Source organism: Drosophila suzukii, chromosome 3, assembly GCF_043229965.1.
Source record: "Drosophila suzukii chromosome 3, CBGP_Dsuzu_IsoJpt1.0, whole genome shotgun sequence".
NCBI lineage: Eukaryota > Metazoa > Arthropoda > Insecta > Diptera > Drosophilidae > Drosophila > Drosophila suzukii.
In genome coordinates, this window is record NC_092082.1 from 22641977 (window position 1) to 22666519 (window position 24543).

Below are 24543 nucleotides of genomic sequence, written 5' to 3' on the forward strand. Positions count from 1 at the left end.
GAGCTTCTTACGCAGCGCAAGTTTGTTTCAGCAATGTGCCACGCCCACTCTTGCGCCCACAAACCGCCCAAAACTGTGGCTCCTACAGTTTTGATGCTAGAATAAAAACTTTAACATAAATATAATCTTCTCATCAATACCTATCGAGTGACCCGAAAAAAAATTGCCACGCCCACTCTAACGCCCACAAACCGCCCAAACCTGTGACGGCCACAGTTTTCATGCTAGATAAAAAATTTTAACTGAAATGTATTGGTCTCGTCAATACCTATCGATTGATCCAAAAAAAATTTTGCCACGCTCACTCTAACGCCCATAACGCTTAAATCTGTCTACCGCCGGTAGGTGGCGTATTTAAATCTCGATTTGCTGCTTGCATATCTCTATTTCCCTTTGGTCCCTTTAGCTGAGTAACGGGTATCTGATAGTCGAGGTACTCGACTATAGCGTTCTTTCTTGTTTTTATTTTAAATTTAGTTGAATGTGTTTTGTTATTAAAGTTTAATTTAATAATTAAACCCACGACTCTTTTACCTTTCAGACTATAAAGATATCATGTTATTTTGATTTTACATTAAGCAAATAACTCTAAAGTTAAATGCAATAACTTTAAATACTTTTGTAATGGCAAATGATATCATGTTGGCAATTATAATCCTTTATTTTACTACCAAAAGTATATGCAAAACTTTAGAGACTTTCATATTTTGCCGAGGATCAACCAACTGTCCAACTTTTAGAAATCCTGTGGCATATGCAACTTATTGTCTATTGTAAATATATTTCACTACCCAACCATTTCCTTTATCCTCCCCAAATATTTGGTTTCAATTTCAGTATTATTATTCTAAATTCTGATGACGTTAGTGTCAAAAACTAAAATCAGGACAGTCCGAAAGTGAATCGGTACATGTGTATTTACTTATATTCCTATAAGGCAAATATTGCATAATGTGTAGAACTCAATTACGCGTTTGCCAGCGTAGCGATATATTCATGTGACAATTTTTAATGTTTTCTGACAACCATTAAAGTCGAGCCCGCTGAAAATGACAACAATAAACGCGGCGGAAAAAAGGGAAAGGTTGGTGCGTATCGAGTCCTGACCCTTCTTTCAGACCCGGATCCCCTGTTCCCTGCTACCCCTACTCCCGTTTCAAAGATCCGAACCGAACGGAACCGAACTCGACAGGCGTCAGCGGCGAGTGTTGTGACAGTTTTTGCCGGCGAATATAATAAAAATAAAAATATATTTCATTTTCCACGGGGTTCGGGCCTGGGTTCTGGTTCTGGAAACGGAATCATTGCCGTTGCCATTTGCTGGCTATTTTGAAATTGATATATGCATAAACCGCAGTGACAGATGTTGCAATTAAAACGGCATAAAACGGTGGAGGAAATACCACCACCATATCCACCGAATCCGAATTCGAATCCGAATCCCTGATATAAATGCATATATATATTATACTATATCGAGTGGCGTGAAAAGTGCGCGCTGTCAGCTTGACAGGCGGACAGCTCAATTGTCAAAATAGGTTTTAAGTGCCGTCGACTGATTTGTAAGTGAAGTGCACATCTTGCCACCGCCACTGCCAATTGTGATTCCAATCCACATCCCGATCCCAGTTTCTGGGACCCGGCTCAGGACTCTCGACTCTCGACTCCCAACTCCCGACTCTCCACTCTCGATTCTCGACTCAGAGGGTGGTCAGTGTGGCTGCCGCAAATGGAAACGCCCCATGTGGTTGCCACTCGTCTGGTGTGTACCATCATGCTGACCCATTGATTGATTGCATTTGGCCCGGCGCTGCCACGCCCCCCGCCGCCTCCCCGCCTTCTTGTGGCCGCCCCCTCCTCGGGCACCCCCTTCGCCCCGAAAAACCCTGCGATTGCAAAAGCGCCACTCGTAAAACGCGCAACACAGCAAATATTGTACTTAACACCCGGAGGGGCACTTGGCCCGGACTCTCCACTCTTGCTGCTGCCGCTGCACTCTGAAAAATCATGTCCTTTAATATAAGTAATATATTTATCTAAAGTTTATATATCTTCTTTGAGAGGTTGAAAGGGTACATGCTTAAAAGTAAAACTAATTTCCCATTTACCATGTGCCGTGTTTTTGTTTGCTTTTGTTAACTTTAATGAGTGGTTTGCAAATGTCAAAGGAGGTTAAAAATAAATGAAAGTATAACAATTTGACAAAAGTCCAACAAATCTTGCAACTATGTTAAAAAGAGTTCAAATATAACCAAATTGATCGCGTATGATGCACACGCGTTTAATTTTTTTTTTAATTTTCTGGGTCCAATAAGCATTCTTTTAAGACACAAAGAAGCTAGCACAACACAACGCTGTTTAAAATGCTATAATTAAAATATTTAATCTTTAGTGTCTTGATCTAATAAAACATAATTTTATACCCGTACTTTTAGAGTAAAAAGGTATACTAGATTTGTCGGAAAGTATTTAACAGGTAAAAGGAAGTCTTTTTGGCCCTATGAAGTATACATATGAAGTATACACATAGGATCACTAGCCAAGTCGATCTAGCCATTACCGTTTATCAATCTGTTTGAACGCTGAGATCTCGGATAATATAAAAGAAAGAAAGTTGGGAAAATTTGTAGATTCTGCAGCTTTTTGCGCAGCGCATTTCAGACCACAATCCTCTTAAGATAACATTTCCCATATACGATTTGTCACTTTCTTCGGACCCATACAATTCGACCCGCCCCTATGTTCCTATGCAAGTATTCATAATATATTTTTAAAATTGGACGAATAATCCATATATAACATTTTACTTTTGAAAATTAAATAGTTCCCTACAAAAATATATATGTATGTACTATCTATTAAAATACAATTTTCTAAATTAATCACTATTATTTAAAGATATGTTTTCTTTAAGTTAATTTATTTTTCTAAAATATTCTTAAATATTTTATTTGCAAGTTGCACAGCTTCTTGCAAAAATAAATGTAGGTATTAAAAGAAGTATTTATCAGAAGTACTTAAAAATACTTTGCAAAGTCATTTTTGGAACCCTTCTGTAGAAGGGCTCTTCCTCTGCGAATGTTCCATTATTTTGGCATAGTGTAGAGTGGCCGCTGGGTTTTGCCTTTGGCCTCGGCATGACTTGGCTTCCCTTGGAATTAATTCACATTTACGTTTGGCAGGGGCAACAGCTTTGGTCATTTGTTGCTTTGAGCTAACACGTTGCTCTCATTTTCCGCCGCTGCCCGTCCGCGGTGGGTGGTGCACCCAGCCACCCACTCCATACTCCACCCACCAGACCCACTCCACCGTACGCCACACCCACTCCCAAATCAGCACCACGTGGATCGTTCCTCTTCCTTCCCTGCCCACTGATTCGAGTATACATACATATATCTTGTGCGGAGCGAGGTGAGGACACGCCCAGACCTTATGGCGCAATTCCATCGTGTAAGTCGCACTTTTTCGGTTTTATAGGTTAATTTGCTTTTATTACATTATCATAAAAATAAACAGAAAAAACACAGCAAAACAAGCTTGCCAACACACGAGAGCATCCGCGACACCCGCAAAAACATTTGAGGTTTACCTCACGGCATCATATCATCCATATCCATCCGCAGTGGACTCTCGCCGGAGACCATTTCCGGAATGCGTGTCCTGGGCATTAGTTGTGCTCCCCGCGAGTCCTTCATCCTGTCGCAGAATCGTAAAAAATAGATCATAAAGCGGAAGTCCAAATATGTTAGTGCCTATTAATAGGGAAACTTTTTTCCTACTTTACAGCCAGCAGCCATGCGCTGGGTAATCAGTCAGACTTTTCACCCACTAAACTTATGGCATTTTTAAAGAATAGTAAAAAGTTCGAAATTCATATTGTAGTATATGAAAAATATGCCATTGAAGGTATAATATAAAATACTAAACTTTAAAACCCATATTTCCCGCAAAACGAAATGGATTTCATCATTTCTAAAAATATCTTCTTTAAATCTATTTAGATGGGAACCACCACCTATCATGAAATAAAAGCACATGCGATTCGTCAAAACCAAAATTAGGTCAGCCATTTCGTGTTTTTGGGATACATGTCAAATGCTATTTAATTGCAATTAAAAATTCTTGTATACTAAAAGTGATTTTGAGTGAGGAAATTAAATTAGCTCTAGCAAATACATAGGGTATTGTGCTATATTGGATACTTAAAGAACTTTTGAGAACTATAACTAATTGCTGATTAATGCTAAAATACACTATCATGTTTTAGTTTAATTAGTAAATTAATTGTTTGCTCTTAGTATTAAGTTCCAATAAATATGAATTGTGTGATATACTGCTGTTAATGCAATGCTTATTAAATGTTGCTGTGGTAAACAAGTTATTAGAATTAAAGGTTTTGGAAAACTTTGAAGTACGATCAATGCAAAACTCTACTTATTTTAAGAGTTCTTTGGGGTCAATTCAGTTCAAATTCTAATGGAAAATTTCGAAAGATTCAAGAACTTAATTGTTTTAAAAGGATATTAATTCCTCCCGTAAATAAGTCAAAACCTCGTTGATATTTCAAGTAACTGGTATCTAAGAGGAGTGATATTTAAGTATAATTTATAACCCCGATTAGGCGAGATTAATTAGATAGGATCGATAATGGGAGTTAACTTTCGCGCAATTCAGCGATAAAGGTAATGACGGGCGATAAATACAGAGCGAGTGCAGAGGAATTCGGTGATCTTATTAACGCTTTTGTGTCAACCGCTCCACACTTTGCTGGCATTTCCAGCTGGCGATCGTATACCCGCACTCCAGAGCAATTCCAGAACCGAGAAGTCAGTGGTTCAGTCCAGTGTTTTGAAAAGTAAACAAACAAATGACTAGCCAAACAAAACAAATGGGCGTTGCCCGGGAATTGTGGGGAAAACAAGAGCACCGAGAGTTGTGAAAATTCTGGATGTCGTATCTCGTATCTCGTAGTTCCATTTCATTCTTTTTCTCTACTAATTTTTTTGCCCTCGCACCTGTCCATTAAATCAGCCAGCCGAAGGCAATGGAGTATTATGATTGGTGGTTGGGCCAGCACTTCCAGTGAGCTGCGAATACGAGTTGCTGGCGGGGAACGGATATCCCAGAGAGAGAGGAAAGTGCCACCACCACCACGACCTCCGGAGAACGGTGGGCGTTACCCAATTCTCGCTTCCAGTCGCCGGCTCTGGCTGTTGCTCCAAGGCGAGCGGCATTCTTGTGGGGCAACTGTAGTGTTGTCCCTTTCCGGCAGCAACTGCAGCGGAATGCGCCGCAACAACAGCAACAGCAACAGCAACAGCAACACCGACAACAGCAACATCGCGGCGACAGCGGCAACAGCAACGGCATTCGCAACCAGTTCGTGTTCGAACGTTATAAGGTGCACATCTGAGGGACCGTGTGTGTGCTATAACGCCGGCTAACCCGTCGATTTTTCGTTTTTCGTCGATTCTCGTAGTCTTGCCGCCGCGTTTTGCGAGTGTTGTTTACTGGCCAAGAAACCAAGCAGCAAAAAAGGAAAATAGAGTGACAGATACAACCAATATCGAGTGACAAATCCCCGAGACATGTACTTTCGGTTGGCCTAATGTCGTTATCGCCGGTTACTGTGAACAGACCCATTCAAAACTGAGCTGTTGACTCAATAAGCACATCATTTGATGTAGCAGCTTTACCATATATCCTTTAGAAGACTGCCCACGAGAGAGAGAGAGAGAGTTACCTAAGACTAAGGTCTTATAGCGTCGTATAGTCGTATAGCGAAATGGCTGCCTACACACAATTCGGATACGGAGGCTTTCCGTCGGCCTCGCAGGTGGGTCTTTAATTAGTATGATCTATACATATTCATAGTCATTAAGTCACAGGAGATTTGAAGTTACCATGGTATCTGCAGATACTATTAAAGTAAAAATTCATATTATGTGTTAATATGGTTCTTTAGGGAGCTTCCACCAACTGACTATGATTATTATTAGCAGGAAAATTCATATATAGTTATTATATTGGATCTTTAACATAAATACCATAATAAACTTTTCATATTCATTATGATTATTCTAAGATTTTTTGTTTAGTTGAAGTATGGTTTCCACGGATGATGAAGGGGTGTACATAAAAAATAATTCAGGGCAAAGACAAATTACATACAGCGAATGTTATTACAGCAATCTTAAATAACTAAGCTTATTTTTCACTTAAGTACTAACTTTTATGTTCATCATTGAAAATTATAAAAAAACACTAAAAATAGCTACTTATCTCTTTTCAACGTTTATTTTTTAAAGCAAACTTTAGCAGATCCTTTCCTTTAACTTTCTTTATGTATTTTCACCGACCTCAGTCAAAGCTATCAGATCATTTGATCTTGAAGACCCACTGTAGGGCAAATCCGCTAAAAGTCTTTGATTGTTGCGCTTTCTGACTTTTCACTAACCCCCACAAAAAACAGCTGCTCAAAGCAAACTTTTTCCTTGTATATGACAGTAAATTGGTAGAAGGCCAACAAAAAACGATAATAAATCAGATGGCTGATAAATGGCCTGAGAATAAAAAAAACACTCCAAGGACTCAAGACTTTTTGTCAACTTTAAAAAGTCACAAAAACTGTTCGGCACTTTAAAGCAAGTTTGCACAAAAGATATGCGGGTTGCAGGTGCACTATAATATATCCTAAGTATTTTGATGGATTACTAAACTTATTGAAATTATTTGCAATCCTTCGAATGAGTTGGCCTAGAGATAGACCTTAAGACTTTAATTTCCCAGGCCATAATTGCTTACTGCGTGGGGATTCCTCCGCCCTGGAACTCTGGAGTCTTACCCATTTCGGACCACACGAGTCCAATTAAGTGCAGTCGAAAACGAAAAGGAAAAAAGCGAAAAGCCCGGCTCGTTGGCAATCAGAAGGCCAAGACGATGGGAGGTGCCGATTGAAGCACGCTCAGGTGAAACTGTTGAAAAGTCAATAAAATTCAATTGCGGCGATCGTAAATCATAAAATTCATAACCGTAAAGTGACAGCTGAGGGCAGGCCCTGGGAATGCCTTGGTAGCTACGTGAGGAGCATCCATTGATTCTGGCTGCCAGATACCGAGAGATCCCACAAACCGATCGATGGAATGGACCAATGACTTTGGGTCCTCTGTGTGATCTACTTTACATTGCGATGAAGGCGAAGGTGGAGGTGGATGGAGGCTCCTCTTGACTCCAAGTGGCGCTTATAGTCTTGTGCTATCAACTTGGTCATCGGGAGAAGGTCCCCGAAGAGGGTTTTCGGGGAGGGATTCGGGATCGGAATCGGAGAATCAGGGAATCGGGAACCGGGAGCCTGGCAGCGGACCCAGAGATACAAGTCGCGATTAGATCGCTGCGTTTGCGATTCACAGAAATTTCCAGAGCCACCGAAACTGGACTGGGACTCGGACTGGGGATCTGGTATTGGTACTGGGTACTGGATACTGGGTACTCGGCACTGGTTACTGGGCACACATGGCCAGCAGATCTTATCTGCGCACTGTCGCCTGCCAGTCGTCTGCAAGTCGCAACTCGCAACTTCCAAGTTCCAACTGAAGACGTGGCCAATTCACATGGCCATGGCCCACTGGACTGGCGCTTCCTCCATCGGAAAGGCAGGAATGGAGTCCTCTGCATCTCGCCTCATGAATAATGCATTCGCTCAAGGAGCTGAGGAATCTGGCAGGCGCATAGAGCTCCCTATATGGTGTCGCCTATCAGATCAGTTGTCATAATTCTCATATTGTGCGAGAGAGTCTCTGGGAACGGAGAACGATCGTCGCGCATTCCCATACAGACCGTACAGGCCATACAGGCCGACCGAAATGTATTTGCTTTTTACTAATTAAAATCACGAGGCACGAGAAAAAACACCTGAATCATTCATTTGTAAAATTTTGATAAATGGTTGTGCGTTTTTGTATTTTTTTCGACAATGTCCCTATATATAGTCAGCGGTCTTGGCCTCGAAATTCTATTATTTGTACGCTCCAGCATGACTCAAAAATATTCCTATATCGATTATGAGACGATCAGACGGCCTTCCAGTGGATCACTCACCTGCAGACCTCAAAAGAGGATCGATCGCATCTGATAATTATAATATTGCGATTTCGGGCGAAGGTTCTATTGTCAGATTATGTTAATGGCGCGGAATAATTATGCGTTTTTGGGGGCTGCATTTAAAAATTGCCCAGAATTCTGGGTTCTGAATACAGCGTTCTGATTTCTGAATTTCGCCACGGAAGCCGTGTAAGCCGGCGAAATTGTTGCCCAGATATTATGACCTTTTGCTGGCATTCGATCAATTTGTAGCTGTCCGTCAGGCGGAGCACTCAACTTAATTATGGGTTCGGTTCGCAGACTTGGGACTTTCAGCCTTCGGACTTTTCAAAATTGAGGCAGCAGCCGAGCAGTCCGCTCGTTTTGCAGATTGCCCGCGGTAATTTTCAGAAGCCTTTGCCAGCATGTTGGCCCGACTCCATCTCCATCTCCATATACCATACACCATGCACCATATACCATATCGATCTGTCTGAGAGGCAGTCTTCGGTGCCCAGACCTCTGCGGACCTATAGGCGTCGGCTGCCACACCCTCATTGATTTCTGGCATTTTTAAGAGCCCAACCAGTCCTCTTGGGCTTGGCGCATTTTGCATTTTGCATATTAATTGCCAAGTGACTGGCGCATGCCATAGGCGAAGCTGAAGCTCTTCGAACGAAAGATGGAGGACATCACATCACATCAGGTTGCCCCGATCCCGATTCCGATCGGGCACTTGAAATCGATTTGCTGGGTAATTGATCTGGCCGCCATTGCCCAGGCGAGGAGTCGAGGATTCCAGAGCTCTGCCATTGATTAAGGGAACTTAATCGCCGCGGGATTATGAATCCCGTGCAGCTTCTGCTTTCCGCTTTCCTGCCGGCGGCACTGATTGTGTGTTAACACCATATTCGCTTACATGTTATCGATGCATCTTGTAATATGGGCCTTCTGTCGATTTTTCGAATTAAATTCGCAATTACCCAGCGATTCAGCCAGCAATTCAACCAGCCCCCGCGCGGATTCTGTGTCTTCGGCAGGAGGACGATACCATACGATATGGTATGGGGTGGGCAAACAACATTGCCGGACATCAATATTTATGAAGTCTCCAGTACGGCAGTTAGCATGACTTACTCGGGCTTACGCTCCAGAAAATTAGCCATTATGCATGTACGTGCGTTTCCTGTGCCGAGGTGGAGCCATCTATTCCCAGGTAGTTTTTCATTCACCATCCTCGCGGCTAAGTTGACATCTAGTTTACCCCGCTGTTTAGGGATTATTTTTTCTAAATTACTAAATTATTTCTCAATTTTCCATAAATACAGGTATTTCATTGATTGGATGCGAATATTATAGCTATCACACCTTTTAAACAAATATTTAAAATAAATAAATAAAAATGTTTAAGCCTATTTGATAGATCGGGAATATAATTTAAAGTATTCTATAGGTTTCGAATCTGCATTCCATAAAATGAGCATTTAAATATTAAGTTATAAAAAATTCTAAAATATCAAAATTGGATGGGTTATACTAAAATATTCCCTTATTGCCAAAGATAGTTATAAGGAAACTGTTTACTCTGTGGATCCATCAGCAAATACCTCTTATCATTCAAGCAGCGCAAGAAACTAATTCATTGGCGAAATGCTTGGAGATAAGCAACGTCAGTTTAGGGACAGCTTTTTGTGTTCAAAATGAAATATTTTTCTCCAATAGCACCATGATTGGAGGTTTCTCGGAAGCCCCACCTCGGCACAGTAAGTGTGGAGTCTTATCAGGTCTCCGTATCTCTGAAAGGTGTTCGAAATGACCCTTTTGCAGCTGAGGGAAAATATTTCTCGATCATCGGCCTTTGGTGTTTGAAATAAAAATTAAAATGGTCCCTTGATTAACATGCATTAGTTATGTAAACCAGTGGCGATGTGTGTTTATATATCACTTAATGCTATCAGCGACTTTTGAATTTTTGAAGTACCTGCACAGGGGAAAGAACATAATGTCGCTTTGAATTTATCAGCTCGGTTATAAAAATAATCATTTATTCATTTAATGTAATTTATTTAAAAGACATTTCCATAAATATATTGGCATTAAAATGCTCAACGGCATAGAAAACCTTTTACAACTTTATTAAACCTTATGTTTTATTTTCATTACACTACTTAAAGGGTTATTTATGTTTATTTGTGGAAAACCAACAGAAAAGTAAAAAATCAAAAAAAAAAGATTTTACAACTTAATAAATTATTAAATATTTGTTTGAATCTGTAAACATTTAATAAAATAAAATATTCCGTTGTACCTCTTTTTGATTTTATACTTCAAGATTATTAATGTTCCTCCTATAAATAATTCCACAATATGCTATCTTAAATATATTTTTTAAAGCTACTGTTCTCGAAAGAAATTTTTCTATAAAATACAAATAAAATTAACAAAGAACTTTTTTTTAAATAACATACTGTTCAAAACAATTTTTATTAGTTTCAAAAATTTAATTTTTAAACAAGAAATTTAAAAGTTTAGGGTTAATGTTTATCTGGTGGTAAAAATAGCTATAAATTTGTAATAATTAAGAGTTTAATTAAAACAAGTACTTTTAATATTTTATAGTCGTATGCATTTTCTTAGAGATTTTTCCCTGTGCATCCGCCCTAATATACCCATAAGATACTGGGCTGGAAAGCCGAATTTGTGTTTCAATTTGCGATAAAGCCGGACTCAAGACCTCTTCCCACCCGATCTCTTGCAGCTCCTGCCGCCGAGTGCCCAGCCGACGGAGGACGCTTCCGCGAACGTGAACGTGAATGTGAATGTGAACGAGGCGCTGGTGATGACAAACGCCCCGGCGATGAGCCCCGCGGGAGGTCAGGACTGCCAGGGCAGCCTGCCGCCCGGCGGAGCTGGCGGAGATGCCTCCTCGGGGGCGCTCAGTCCCAACGCTCTTTCGCAGAACTCGAATGCGGCGACGGTGGTGGGAGCCGGAGGAGGTGGCTCCTCGGCGGGCGGCGGAGGGGGGCCTGGAGGAGCGGACCTGGCCACCGGTGGCTCCCTGGACGGCACGACGCCCACTGCCGGCGGAGCTGGTGGTGCTGGTGGCGGTGGCTCCTGCTGCGAGAACGGGCGGCCCATAATGACCGACCCGGTGTCGGGTCAGACGGTCTGCTCCTGCCAGTACGACTCCGCCCGCCTCGCCCTCTCCAGCTACTCCCGCCTCCCGGCGGCCAGCGTCGGCGTCTACGGAACGCCCTACCCCTCGACGGACCAGAATCCCTACCAGAGCATCGGAGTGGACAGCTCCGCCTTCTATTCGCCGCTGGTGAGTGCACTTCAAAAACTTGAAATGTGTGGGAGCCAAAAGAAGCATTTATTTCCCTTTATTTTCGTAGACATTTTTTTAAATCATCTTTAAGATACGTTTTTACTAGCCAGCTTAGTAATATTTATACAAAATTAGAACCTCATTTTTGAGAGCCAATAAAATACCTTAGTAGAATTCAATATATGATTTTTGCCATTGGAGATATTTGAACATGTTACATATAGATCGAATAAGCAAATTGAAATATTTCTGAAAAATGTATTTGTCATTTATATTTATTTTAAAAATTCTGAAAATATATAATATTTTTTCAACTTAACTATATGCATTCATGTTACCAAAATTTCTCTAAAAACAAAGCAGCTCCATATAAAATGTTTTGGTTATCAAAACGATGAACTTACGTATTGGGCCTATCGTACAACAATTTTAATTTAAATACGATTATTAAAAATTTTAAATATTTTTCAAATTGCTTAAATAATATAGTATTGATTCTTAGGTATAACGTTAATTTATTATTGCAAACCTAAATTGTAGAAATCTTTTTTTTAACAAATAAACTGATTTCTGGCATTGGTTAATTAGCAAAATTAGTCCAACAAGTGAGCAGATTTTTTCCAAGTGTTGTGGCCAAGAGCTGGAGGGCCAAGAGCCATGGGCCAGAGGGCTAAATGGATTATCTCAACGTATGACTTTAATTGTGTAGTCAGTGGCTTTTGTCCGCAGCTTAGGAGGGAGACAAAAAACAACGACAGCGACAACAAAGCAACAACGACAACGACAACCTCGATGGCTTGTCAATGCAGTCGACTAAATCGAATTATCATTATGGCTGACTGAAGCTCAGTCAAACCTCATTTGGCTCCGTATCGGGGGTTTAGTTTCTGCCAGTCCCAGTTCCATCCCCATCCCCATCCCCATCCCCCTGTGGCCACTCCTTTTCTATCTCCGTCTATCCATCTACCTAATTTATAAGCCCGTTCGCCCCGCCGATTCCCTACTGCCAACTTGCCGACTTCCATTGCGATATTCGATACTTTGCATAAAGAAAGGCAAAATCATTGGAAACAAAACATATTGCCCCATGGCCTCAATTACACTCCACTCTCTTCGTGTATGTGTGGGCTAATCAAGCCCATGTCGCAGTGTGTGTGAGCCCCACACAGAAACAGCAGGCGGCCAAAATAATGGTAGAGCTTAAGTTGTAAAAATCATTTATTATTCTACATAAAAAAATTATCGTTCAGAAGTTCCAAAATATTTCACAGCCTAATAAATTAATTTAAAAAAAAAAATTTCGAAAATTTATATTTGTATTTTTCATTAATAATATAATATATGCTTGAACCAGGGACCAAAAAATGTATATTTGTGAATTCCATTTTTAAACGCCTATTAATACTAAAAATAAAATCTCAAATGATGGATGAAAAACAATACATTTTTATTAGATGTACCTATAATTTTGGGATTTTAAGAAAATCGTTTAAAGGTAAAAAAAATTAGTTACATATTAGAACATAAATTTGTTTTCCCCTATTGATTTTGTTTATAAATTGTTGATCCAATGCAAGTTGAGTATAAATAATTTGTCGATTTTTTTAGCCCTACAATTACCCATATTTCCCTGTCCTCAACTGTCTTTATAAAGCCTCTAAGTGACCGCTGAAATGTACACGAGCACAGCATGACTGAAGCAAAACACACGCTGCTGCTTGTGCTTTTGCTGCTGGCCCGAACGAAAGTCAAACAAAACACAAGCCAAGGCTCAAACAAACACATAAAATTGGCAACAATATGTATAACAACAATGTGGACAGTATTTAGCCTTGGCAAATAACTTACTGCCCGAGATGGATAGGCCAAGCAGCTTAGCTGGAAGTGCCCAAATAGCCGAGCAAGTGTTTTATAAGGACATCATGTTGCCGCATCGCACAGCAGATAAATATTTTCATCGATGTGGTTTGTGTACACAGTTTTTGTTGAAGAATCTGTGAAGAAGTGTGTTGGCAATTTTTTAGCGAGCAACCTAATTTGTCATGAAAACTATTGACTTAAATATTTATACAGTTTAAATAAAGTATACAAAATATTCAAAGCTTATATAATTTCAAGTTGTTTGCTTTATAAGTCAAATATTGCGAAATAAATACAGAATCGCATTTTCAATAAGCTGAGAAGAAGAAGTTATCTCTCGATCTCATGTGCGATTTCAAATTCTAAAAATCGATATAAATGTTCTAAGAGTCTACTTATGTGTCGAAAAGCAAAACCGTAGCTACTTAAATTTCCATATCAATATCATTTATCTCGAAAAACAATCTTGAGAGCAAGTTCGTCTTGATATCAAGAGCGTTTTGTCTCGAATAAGTGGGAAAACAAACAAAGAACTTTTGATTTTGATTTATTCGTTATCATTATATCTGTGTTTATATAAAAAAAACTGTAGAACTATAGTGAAGCAATGAAAAAACCTGTATAATAGTTTTGAATTAACCAAAACTTATGTTATCGAGCAATTAGCTTACTTATTATTGTAATGTCTTATGAAACCACTATGTTATATTTAGTATTGTAAAATAATTACTAAAATAGCGAGTATGATTTTAAAAATGTTCACATTCTGTAAAAAACCTTCCTTTACTTGACCCTGGGAATGTTAAGTTCTTAAGTTTCATAAATTGTTTCTAATTTAGCGAAATCCTAAAACACTTGTCCGCCTTTGTCAACAATAATTCCCCAATGTTTACGAGGGCTGTAATAAGCACATTAGTTTGAACGATCTAATTAATATGAACGAACGCCGAGTCTAATCAACTTGGGCGGCTCTTCACGGGTACTTCAAAGAAAACCCCTCTAAGAGACGAAAGATGCAGAGGAAAACCCCCGCGGGAAAGGAGAGAAAAGCAAATGGGGCGGAGATGGCAGCGGCAGCCACCAAAGTGTCATGTTAAATTGTTATTTACAACAACAGGAAATTCATTCGTTCTTTATTTTTCCCTTTTTTTGTTGGTTTTTTTTTCTTTTTTCTGGCGAGCACCTGACCGAGTGTCTTTTTTATCGGTCGTCACGAAGCGCATACTTTTAATTAAGAAAATATCTCAAAAGTCTCTCGATAAGATGTCGTCGCTCAATTTCGGGGGCGAGGTGTTAATACCCGAGTTTTTTACGGCAGATCGAAAGATCTATATAGCGAAATCTGACTTGTGACATTTCGCCCCGATTTCGATTGGTAAATAAATCTGGCATAGGGCTTTTCGATGGCGATCCAATACCTGTTCGCAAACGACATTTTGATAAATATATTTGTCACTCGGCGGCGGCGATTTCTGGCCAAAAAGGGGTGGGGTGAAAAATTAATAAACAACGGCATACATGATGTTAAGCAATTAAAAATGTTAATACCGTTTCATAAATCAAGAGCCCACAAAAGCCCGGCTCGACAGGGCCAACCAGATTGGGCGCTCGAGCGGCGGCGATCTGGCCAATAGTTGTCGCTCATAAATCCGGCTGTCATTTTCCGAGGGCATAAATCGCAGCACGCCACAAGCAGAAATCGAGCCAAATTAAAATTCAAAAGTGTCAGCCTTTTGCGGGCTGGCTGTATTATTATATACATAGTATGTTAGTATAATAACAATAATCGGCGCTTCGGCTTAGATAATACCGATTTTCGGAAAGTTGCTGCCTTAAATTATGTATTTCTCCGTATCGATCGGTGTATCTGTCTCTGAAATATGGCCAGCAACGCGGCATTTGCTTGTTCAGCTGCGAAATATGTTGCCAAATTATTGATTTCATGTTAACAAAATTGTCAGCTTCGGAAACTGTGGGAAAATGCTTTGTTTCGACCAACATAATAACTCAATTCAATGCTGAATTCTCAATCGTTTCAGAGCAATCCGTACGGACTGAAGGACACGGGCGCGGGTCCCGAGATGGGGGCTTGGACCTCGGCGGGACTGCAGCCCACCACGGGCTACTATTCCTACGATCCCATGTCGGCCTATGGGTAAGCATAATCACTGCATTTGATTTAATTTAATTTAATTAGTTCCTGCGAGGGAAAAATATAGCCAAATTGCGTGGCTCGGTGCCACAAATTAAGACAGCATCCCTCTCCCCTTAAAACCATAATTAATTGCGTCTAATAGAAAATAAATAGAAAGCCTTTTAGCCCAATTTAAATACAAGGCGACCGTTCGGTGCGAATCAAATGCAATCGCGCAGCCATAATTAATTACAAAATATTTGCGAGTACTTGAAATTGATTTGAATTTAATTGCTTGCGGCGGCTGCGCTGCCTGCTCCTGCGTTTTCCTCCGATTTCCCTCGATTTTCCCTCAAACCAACGGGCCAAAAGCCCTAGGGACGGGCGATAATAAAATTTGAATTGTTCGAAACTGTATGAGAGCGCGAAATTATTTATTTATGATTGCTGCAAAAATAATAGCAGTTAATTGCACGCCAGTGCGCGCAACGCACAACACACAGGGGGTTATATATAAATACATGTGTGCTGTTGCACTGAAAGGAAATAAGGGGGTAATATACATTATTTTAATTTTTATAGAATCCATAAAAAAAATTATTATTGTTCTTTCTAAGGTTAGAAACATATTTTATACTATGTTTGCTATCCCTACTTGAGAGTTTTTTTTTAATTTCTTGTTCGGGATCTATTTCTCAGATAAATTCCATTACCATATCATAGAAATTTTAATGTTTGATTAAACTTATGTTTAAAAAAAGCTTATTTTGCAGTTCCTTAAACTATTCCAATATTTCTGATTTGTGATACATATATATCTTTTAATTTTATAAATATTATACTAAAAATGATTATTTTTCTTTGTTTTGGATAGAAACATATGGTAGTTTTTTTGTAATTCTTGTTCTTGACCTATTTTACTATATTTCTCAAGCAACTTTTTTCCCATTTTCATATTATTGTAATTAGTAATTTTAAAGTTTATTGAAACTTATGTTTTTTAAAAAAAAGAAAAAATACTTTAAAGGAATCTGATCCTTAAACTATTCCTATATATGATTTTTTAGTATTTTATTAAGAATTTTATATTAAATATTTACGCCATTCAACTAAATTTAAAAGTTTTATGAAATACCTATAAATTTTCAAGTAGTTTATAAGATTTTTAAATGATAGACGAATATGAGACAGAGAAATTTATGTTGCCTGGTACTCTCACAGTTTTATTCTCTGTGTAAGTGCGTGATTTTCCGGAATGTGCTATATAATTAGCACCTATTAAATAAGTATTTCGAGCACATAAAAAGCATCTGATTTTGTTGTTGTGTATGCACATGCATTAAGCCTTAAGTACGTACCCACGTGGGTGCACACACAAGTGCGTACGCACATGCAGGAGTGATGCGATGAGCGATGGAGAAGGAGTCCCCGTGGCTCCCCGTCCCCATATGTATATTCCGAACCCAAATCGGGGGCAGAAGAGCTGCAGGGGGAGTGGCTGAAAGGCTGAAAGACTGAAAGACCGAGTGGCATGCAACGGCTGCGGCTTCCCGTTGGACGGTTCGGACGGTTTGGAGGGTTTGGACGGTTCGGTCGGTCGATTGTGGACGGTTGGATTGGATCGGTCGCTTTCGTTTGGGCCGGCTTGCGTGCGGAAAGCCCATGAAATCGAGCTGCAGCTAAGTGAATGAATGAGTGAGTGAGTTGTAAGCGATGCAAGTTGGTGGGAGAGGGGCGGGCTGCCATGGAGGGGTGCATTGGAGGGGGGCGGAGAGGTGTGAGCCGCAAATGAACGCCATGTTGGCCGCCATATTGAGCGGCAGTACATACGCACGTACTTTCCAATGTACCGGTGTCTGTATGTACTTAGGCCTGCCTGTGCGTACACTACAGGAAAAACTGTCGTTCAATTACAATTATTAAATATATTACTTATCTATGGTTTGTTAAAAAGACATTGGAAAAAGAAATCTTTAATCAGAATATATAAATCAAATTATAAAGGTCATAAAATGAAACATTCGTAGAAAAGGTTCTACAATTTTGCGATAATATAATTTCCTAGAAACGATAAAAATTATATTTATCAGATGGTGTTAAATATTTTATACCTTAAATTGACTTAAGTTCCAATGATTATGTTATGGTATGATATATGATGATATTTTGTCTAAACTAGTTTTCTTATTCTTACACAAAACTAAGAAAGTCCTTCACACACATTTTCATTAAAATGTGGTTCAAATTGTATTCTATATGAATATGATTTGTTTTATTTTTAGACAGAAAATTCCCATTTGCATGGCAATACGTGAAAAATTTAAATTTTCTTTTTTGTTCTTCCCTTATAAATTATTGTATTTTGCAAATGTAACCTTGTTTTTCCTATGCTATTTTTTTCGGTGCGTAGGCGGGCACATATTTACGGGTTGACAAACATTTAAGAGAGGAACGGTTGCGCTTTGTTTTGTTCATCGTCACAAATTGGCACCGGAGTGGGAAACTGCGGAGTGGATAGGTGGGAAATCCGACTGACAGTCAGTCAGTCGGTCTATCTGGCTGTCTGGCAGATGGCAATTGCCCTGGTGGGGCGAAACCGACCGGGGGAGGTGGAAAACCTTGGGTGGGGGTGGTGGTGCAAGTGGTGCAAGTGGTGGTGGACTGACAGGCAGCGTAATTACCCAGTGACAGGCATGAAACGTGTCTGCTCACGGGAGCCAATGTCATTTGTGCGCCAGCCAGCGTTATTTGTTCGAAATGTGAAAATGTGGAATTGTGGAAAAGTGGAAATGTGGAAAAGCGCCGCCGCTGTAAATCGCAACTCGCAGATAATGGCCGCCGTAATTGGTGGCTCCGACCAAATTGCATGCGCTCGTATAAAAGCTGAAATGTAAATGGGTGTAAGCCGGTCTAAAACTAATAAGCGGCCCATTCGGCCGACCGCTATGTGGCCAAATGGCTATATTTCTGCCTGTGTGCGACCATATAGCCGTGTCCGTGTGTTTGTGTGAACAAGAATGTGATTTGTTAACAAGATTATGGCCCGCCAGCAGCAGCCAAAGCCAAATCATTTCATTTCGTCGTTTTTTCAGCTTTTTTTGTTCGAGAGTTATGCCAAAAGAACGCAGACACATGTACACATTGTACATGCATTCGCGGCACTGCAATTATATGGCGAATACAAAAATAGGATGCGTGCCAATTACGGACAAATTGATGTTTGTTAGGTTGTAAACATAACAGCACAAAAAGCCCACAAAGCGTATCACTCGGATCGGATCCGTCGAATCCGGCTACCGACCTACGCGATAATCATATAGCCAGGCCATATAAATACGAGGTACTACCTTCGGCCGATGTTGCAGGTTACGTGCCTGAAATTACGGCCCTCACAACCCCTGGTCACGGTTATTGGACAAATCGGAATTTTTACTTAGAGGGGTTCACTGAAAGATCTATTACTCAGGGGTTCTCATCTGAGTTGAAAATGTTCTTAAAAACAGAACAACATTTATGAAGTTGAAAATATTTTTATTTTGCTCGGATCAAATTGAATTGACGGTATTTACATTGTATATCTCAAGAAATTAACTATTAGACCAGTCAATAGTGTATACTTATCGAAAAGCTGTTAAATAAACTCAATTTAACTTTTCTCTTCTCACCACTTCGTTCTAATATTGAGAAAATTGGTACCAAAATGTACTAAGACGGTTTTTAAGGACGAATATTCTTACATCAAGAACAATGTACTTGAATAATTCTCTCTGTGTGATATTATTGCATTGTAGTCCTATAACACTGAATAGTTTTATCATCAGAACTTCTGTGGTTAGTTGTCTTAAATGTATAATACAAAAACACATAAAAAAATTGTGCTGTATTTATTACTATTAATCCAAATTTATCTTAACGTTATTAAAATAAATAATATTTTGATTAATTATATGAAACAATTTATTTTTGACTTTTAAAACGGGGTTTTATATATACATTATATAATTTTACTTATTTTAAAACTTATTGTATATAATTTAAATTACTTTCCCAAAAATAAGAAGCAAATTTTAAAAGTTCGTTGTACACTTTTATTTGCAATAGTTATAGTACCCCCTATTTGAACCATGTTTTCTGACCCGCAGTTTTTTTAAAAACTCTATAGAGTGGTCTGAATACAAAATTACGAGTCCTTCTCCAAACTCTTGTGCTAATCACTATGAACATCCTCCACACTGCACGGAATCAGGGTCAAAAAAGAAAAATACAAAATGGGTAAAAAAGCAGAAGTAACGAGGAGAAAGGACGTCGAATTTACATTCCACGGGCAGCGGTCCCGAGATTCGTTCTTTATCTTGTTGTAAAATTCACCGCACAAAAACTGTTGATTGTGGCTCCATAAAAATCCCATGAAAAAGAACCAAACGGAAAATAAAGGAGGACGAAAGGGATCGGGGATTGGGATTGGGAAGACCCGAAAGTGAAAAGCGGATGAGCCGGATGTGCAGCGGAGTTCGCCTGGGTTGGGGCTTAATTTAGCTAGGAAGTTCTGGGGGCCGGGACCTCACCACCGTAGACCATTATTGCAGAGGACGGATGGCTGACGATGGTGGGAGTAAGGATGGGGATGAGGATGCCACAGCCTCTGGTGGGTTAAAAAATGCGATAAGTGCACTGCTGAAGAGAACTGGCGGAGTGGAATACAACTGGATCACCCGGTTGCACCCACTTGTCGTCCTCGTTATTGCCGGAGACGCTGTTCGGTCTGCTGTTGTTGCTTTTTGTGGCCGTGCCCTGTTTCACAACTATGTTTTACAATATTTTGACGTTGTATTACACTGGCAGGACGAGGACCCCGAGCTCCGAGGAGCAATACGGAGCTGTGGGGGCAGGCGGCGGGAAAACATCAATTTGAGTTTTCCGCATTTTTAATGAATTTCCATGTTTCGCTGCTGCCGCGATTTTTTAGGGCCTTGCAATTAGAAAGAAAACTCTGCTGCAAAGGGAACTGGTAAATTACAGAATTCGTGTTTCTGCTCCATTTCTACAGCAAAAGGTCTTAAAGATTATGCTTAACTTAAGTAATCTATCTAAAATTGTTCTTGTTTTGATCAAAAATAGTTCTTGTAATTTTTTTTCAAATAAGAGGTATGAGCAGTGGCGGATCTAGGATTTGATTGTGGGAGGGGGCGAAAAAAAATCAAAATTTGTTGAGTAAAAATCAAAAATTTGCAAAAAAATACATATTATAATTGTAAAAGACTTTTAATATTGTTTTTGTTTTTACTTTTTAAATCGAGTGGGGGGATCTATCCACGATATGCCTGGATCCTGGATCCTCGAATGCTTTGGAGCCATAAAGGATCTAACAAAACAATTTATTTCAATGAGTAAAATAAATAGAAGTTTTAAAAAATAATTAATGTGTTATAAGCAAAGAATTTCTTGCGCTTTAAAAAAGTAGCATATCCATATTTCTGCTAAATTTGTTCCAACTACCGTATAAGTTTACAGTTCGAATTAAGAATTTAATTTGGTTTAAATTCCATTCTATAAAGTTTTTCTTACCAAATCTGTCGAGTGTAGTATGTTAATCTTTTCTTGATTTCATTCCAAAAAGGTGTAACTATATAATTGATTTTGAATTAAAATACATTTTAGTTTATAATATAGAATGATCATTTCAAAAAAGAATTTCTTTATAGTTAAACGATTGTTAAAATGACTACAATTTCATATATCTATAAGTCCATTTTTTAGGTAGCTATATATACATACACAGAAAAAACATTATAAAAACTTAATTACAGCCACTGATTTTTAAAAACGATAATTTTGGTTATGTCTTTTCTCTAAATAGCGGGTTGCTTGTTTCTAATTCCAGTTATGGAGCCAGTTACGACCTGGCCGCTCGTCGCAAGAACGCCACCCGCGAATCCACGGCCACGTTGAAGGCCTGGCTGAACGAGCACAAAAAGAACCCGTATCCGACCAAAGGCGAGAAGATCATGCTGGCCATCATCACCAAGATGACCCTCACCCAGGTGTCCACCTGGTTCGCCAATGCCCGTCGGCGGCTGAAGAAGGAGAACAAGATGACCTGGGAGCCCAAGAATCGCACGGACGACGACGACGATGCCTTGGTATCCGATGATGAGAAGGACAAGGAGGACTTGGAGCCGAGCAAGGGAAGCCAGAGTGGCAGTTTGGCCAAAGGTATTGGGAGAGGCTATAGGTATTTCATAGGGTAAAGTACTTACAGCTGCCGTTTCTTTAAACCAGATGAGACCAAAGAGGAGGAGGATGCCATAGACGAAGACCAAAAGTGCTTGGGTCAGGCGAACATACTGAGGGCCGGCTTTGGCTATCCCTCGGCTGGCAGTGGGGCGGGCTACCCCGGGGGTGGTGGCTCCTCGAGTGGACACCCCGGTGGCTACCATCCGTATCACCATCAGCATCCCGCTTACTATCAGGCCGGCCAACAGGGCATGCTGCCCTTTCACGGCGAGGGCTCCAAGCTGCAGGGTCAGGATCTTGGGGATCCAAAAAACCAGCTAGGCCGGGACTGTGGCGTGCCGATTCCAGCTACCAAGCCGAAGATCTGGAGTCTGGCCGACACAGTTGGCTGCAAGACACCGCCGCCGGCTTACATGGGTCACCAAACGATGCAGCAGCAGCAGCAGCAGCAACAGCAGCAGCAGCAGGCGCAGCAGCAGCAGCAATATCCTCCCCAGGATGCAGGACGGGATCAGCAGCTGTTCAATGGGGCCGCAGCTCCTTACCTGAGGCCGCACACCACGGCCTACGGGGGTTTTCTAGGGGCTACGACCCAGCAGCTGCATACTACGAGCAGCAATATCCCCTACAGCAATATGCCCCCGCAGCAGCAGCAGCAGCAGCAGCAGTTGCAGGTGGGCGGTACCATCCATACTACGGGAAGTTCGAGCGGACCTCTGCAGTTCCACAGTCGGCAGCATCCGCAGCAGCAGCAGCAGCAGCATCCGCAGCAGCTGCAATCTCAGTCCACAGCGAGTCAGCGGGCGATGGGGTTTCTCGAAGCCCAACCAGATACTCCACCCCAAACTCCGCCGAATATGAAGGTGCTGAGCGGAGCTTTGAGTCTCCTGCCTACCGCTTCTCAAGCCCCTATGACCGCTACCTGTCGCAGCAGTAACGCCTTTGGATTCCCCTCCAGCTACCCCATGAACTTCTCGGCCCGGATCGGGGAGTACTCCCCGCGGGACGACTATAGCAGCGGGAACAGCAGCAGCAGTAGCTCCTCGTCGCCCCAACTCCATCGCCCCAACGAGGCCATGTTCAAGCCCCTCTTCAAGAAGTTCACCAACTAATCGGACTGCATATATATACATATGGATATATACTTTATGGGATCGTGCAAGAACTAGACGGATTGTGTAATATTAACTGTAGCCGTTTAGCGCGTTAAGTAACTTCAAGTTTCATTCAAGTTATATGTACATCGTATCTAGAGTACCAGATCAAATGTTTCTCTTCAAAATGCAATGTAAGCTTAGGCTAATTACTAAACTAGCGCAATAAGATTGTAAACTGTGATACGTTTTTCATTGTCTAACAGACTTCACACTAAACACTTCGTCTATATGAACACATAATCTAAATAATTTTAACTCGTTTAATAAAATTCTTTATAATCATGAAAAATCGAGGTGTTCTTATTTTAAAGGTCTTTGGTTGGGGCATGATGTGGGCCTTGAAAGTAAGTAATTTTTTGCATATAAATCAAGTATTTATAATTCTAACATTTGGATAAAATAAGAAGCACAAAATCAGTATTGATGATCTAAAATATTAATGGATATACAAATATATTTTTGGAAAAATGTATCAACAATATTGAATTCTTTATCTCAAATATGGAGCATTGATTGGGCACTAATAGTACAATTTTTACATTTTAGGAGATACAAATATTGTTTAAGTTTTAATTGGATAGTAAATATTGTTCAGTATCGAAAAAGAAGAAAATGTGGCTACGGTGCATATTAAATGAGCTGCCTCCCTCTACCATTTTATTTATTTACAATTTCGCCTATTATCACGACATACATAAAATGTTCCTGAAAAAACATATTTTTTTGTTAATTGCTATGTACAGACAAATGTGAAAACATTCCGACACGTTGATCTGGCTATCGATTTTTTTAATTATAGGCTTTTATTGTTTTTTCACAAAATATTGCTAATTACCTTTTTTCCCTTTAGACATTTATATTATTATTGTCATTCAATTTATAGTTTGAACATTTGTTCTAATTCCGCGACCACTACAGCAGGCTTATACATAAAATAAAGATGTCAGTTGAACAAGTGCGATTATTGTATTAAAAATAAATTATTTCATTTGGTTTCTTGTTGCCTAAATAAGGTTATACGAAAAGTAAATGTAAATATAAATTATGAATTTTTAAAGCTTGTTTTTGATTTCGTAAAAGATTTAATAAATTTAAACTGCGCTGAAATGCATTACATTAAAACAAAAAAACTTTCAGCAATAACACGAAGATTTATTAAATACTTGAACTAAAAATCAAAGGGTCAGTGTTCACTTTTTAATATAAACCATAAGGTGGATTCAAAAATATAAAAACTTGATTAAAGATTTTATTTTGTTTAATAAAACATGTGGTTTTTTCTTAGTATTGTGTATATGGTATTAGCTTTGGAAAAAATTTAGGAAAGGAATTCCTTAGGAATTTTATAACTTAGGTCTCGAAATGAATTACATTTATTTATAACCTTAGAAATTTTAAATTAAATTATGTAAGTGTTATTTTTAAATTTATAAAACAAAATGTATATTTAAAAAAATTTCAATTAGAACCGATTGCTTGAAATAAACTATTTTAATTTTTAAAATATTAATAAATTGAAGAACGCATTCTTTACGGTAAAAATTCATTTTATCACATGGCTGACATTATGAGTGATAGTATATTTTTACTAGTACTCCAGGATAATCTGATTTTTTTCTGTGTGTAGGCTTTCAACCGAATTGACGCAGAAATTGTCAAATGCCGGGGACACGGGAAATGCCGTCCGCATGCGAGACAAACAAACTGGCATCTTTGCGACTGTGTTCGTGGGCTTCTACCTGAAACCCTGT

General features: G+C 39.7%; 1 protein-coding gene across 2 annotated transcripts; it reads left to right on the forward strand.

Annotated features, from left to right (window-relative positions):
• Nucleotides 1-5363: 5363 nt before the first annotated feature.
• Nucleotides 5364-23070, forward strand: ara (araucan). Of its 2 annotated transcripts, none has more exons than XM_036816064.3 (5): nucleotides 5364-5836; nucleotides 10838-11404; nucleotides 15307-15422; nucleotides 21259-21614; nucleotides 21681-23070. In XM_036816064.3, exons 1-5 carry the CDS (start codon nucleotides 5786-5788, stop codon nucleotides 22745-22747), a joined length of 2157 nt encoding a protein of 718 aa, XP_036671959.3. In that variant the 5' UTR covers nucleotides 5364-5785; the 3' UTR covers nucleotides 22748-23070. The 2 variants fall into 2 exon arrangements, with proteins under 2 accessions (XP_036671959.3, XP_036671960.3); XM_036816065.3 differs by having other exon boundaries at nucleotides 21283-21614; nucleotides 21681-23068.
• The last annotated feature ends 1473 nt before the right edge of the window (nucleotides 23071-24543 follow it).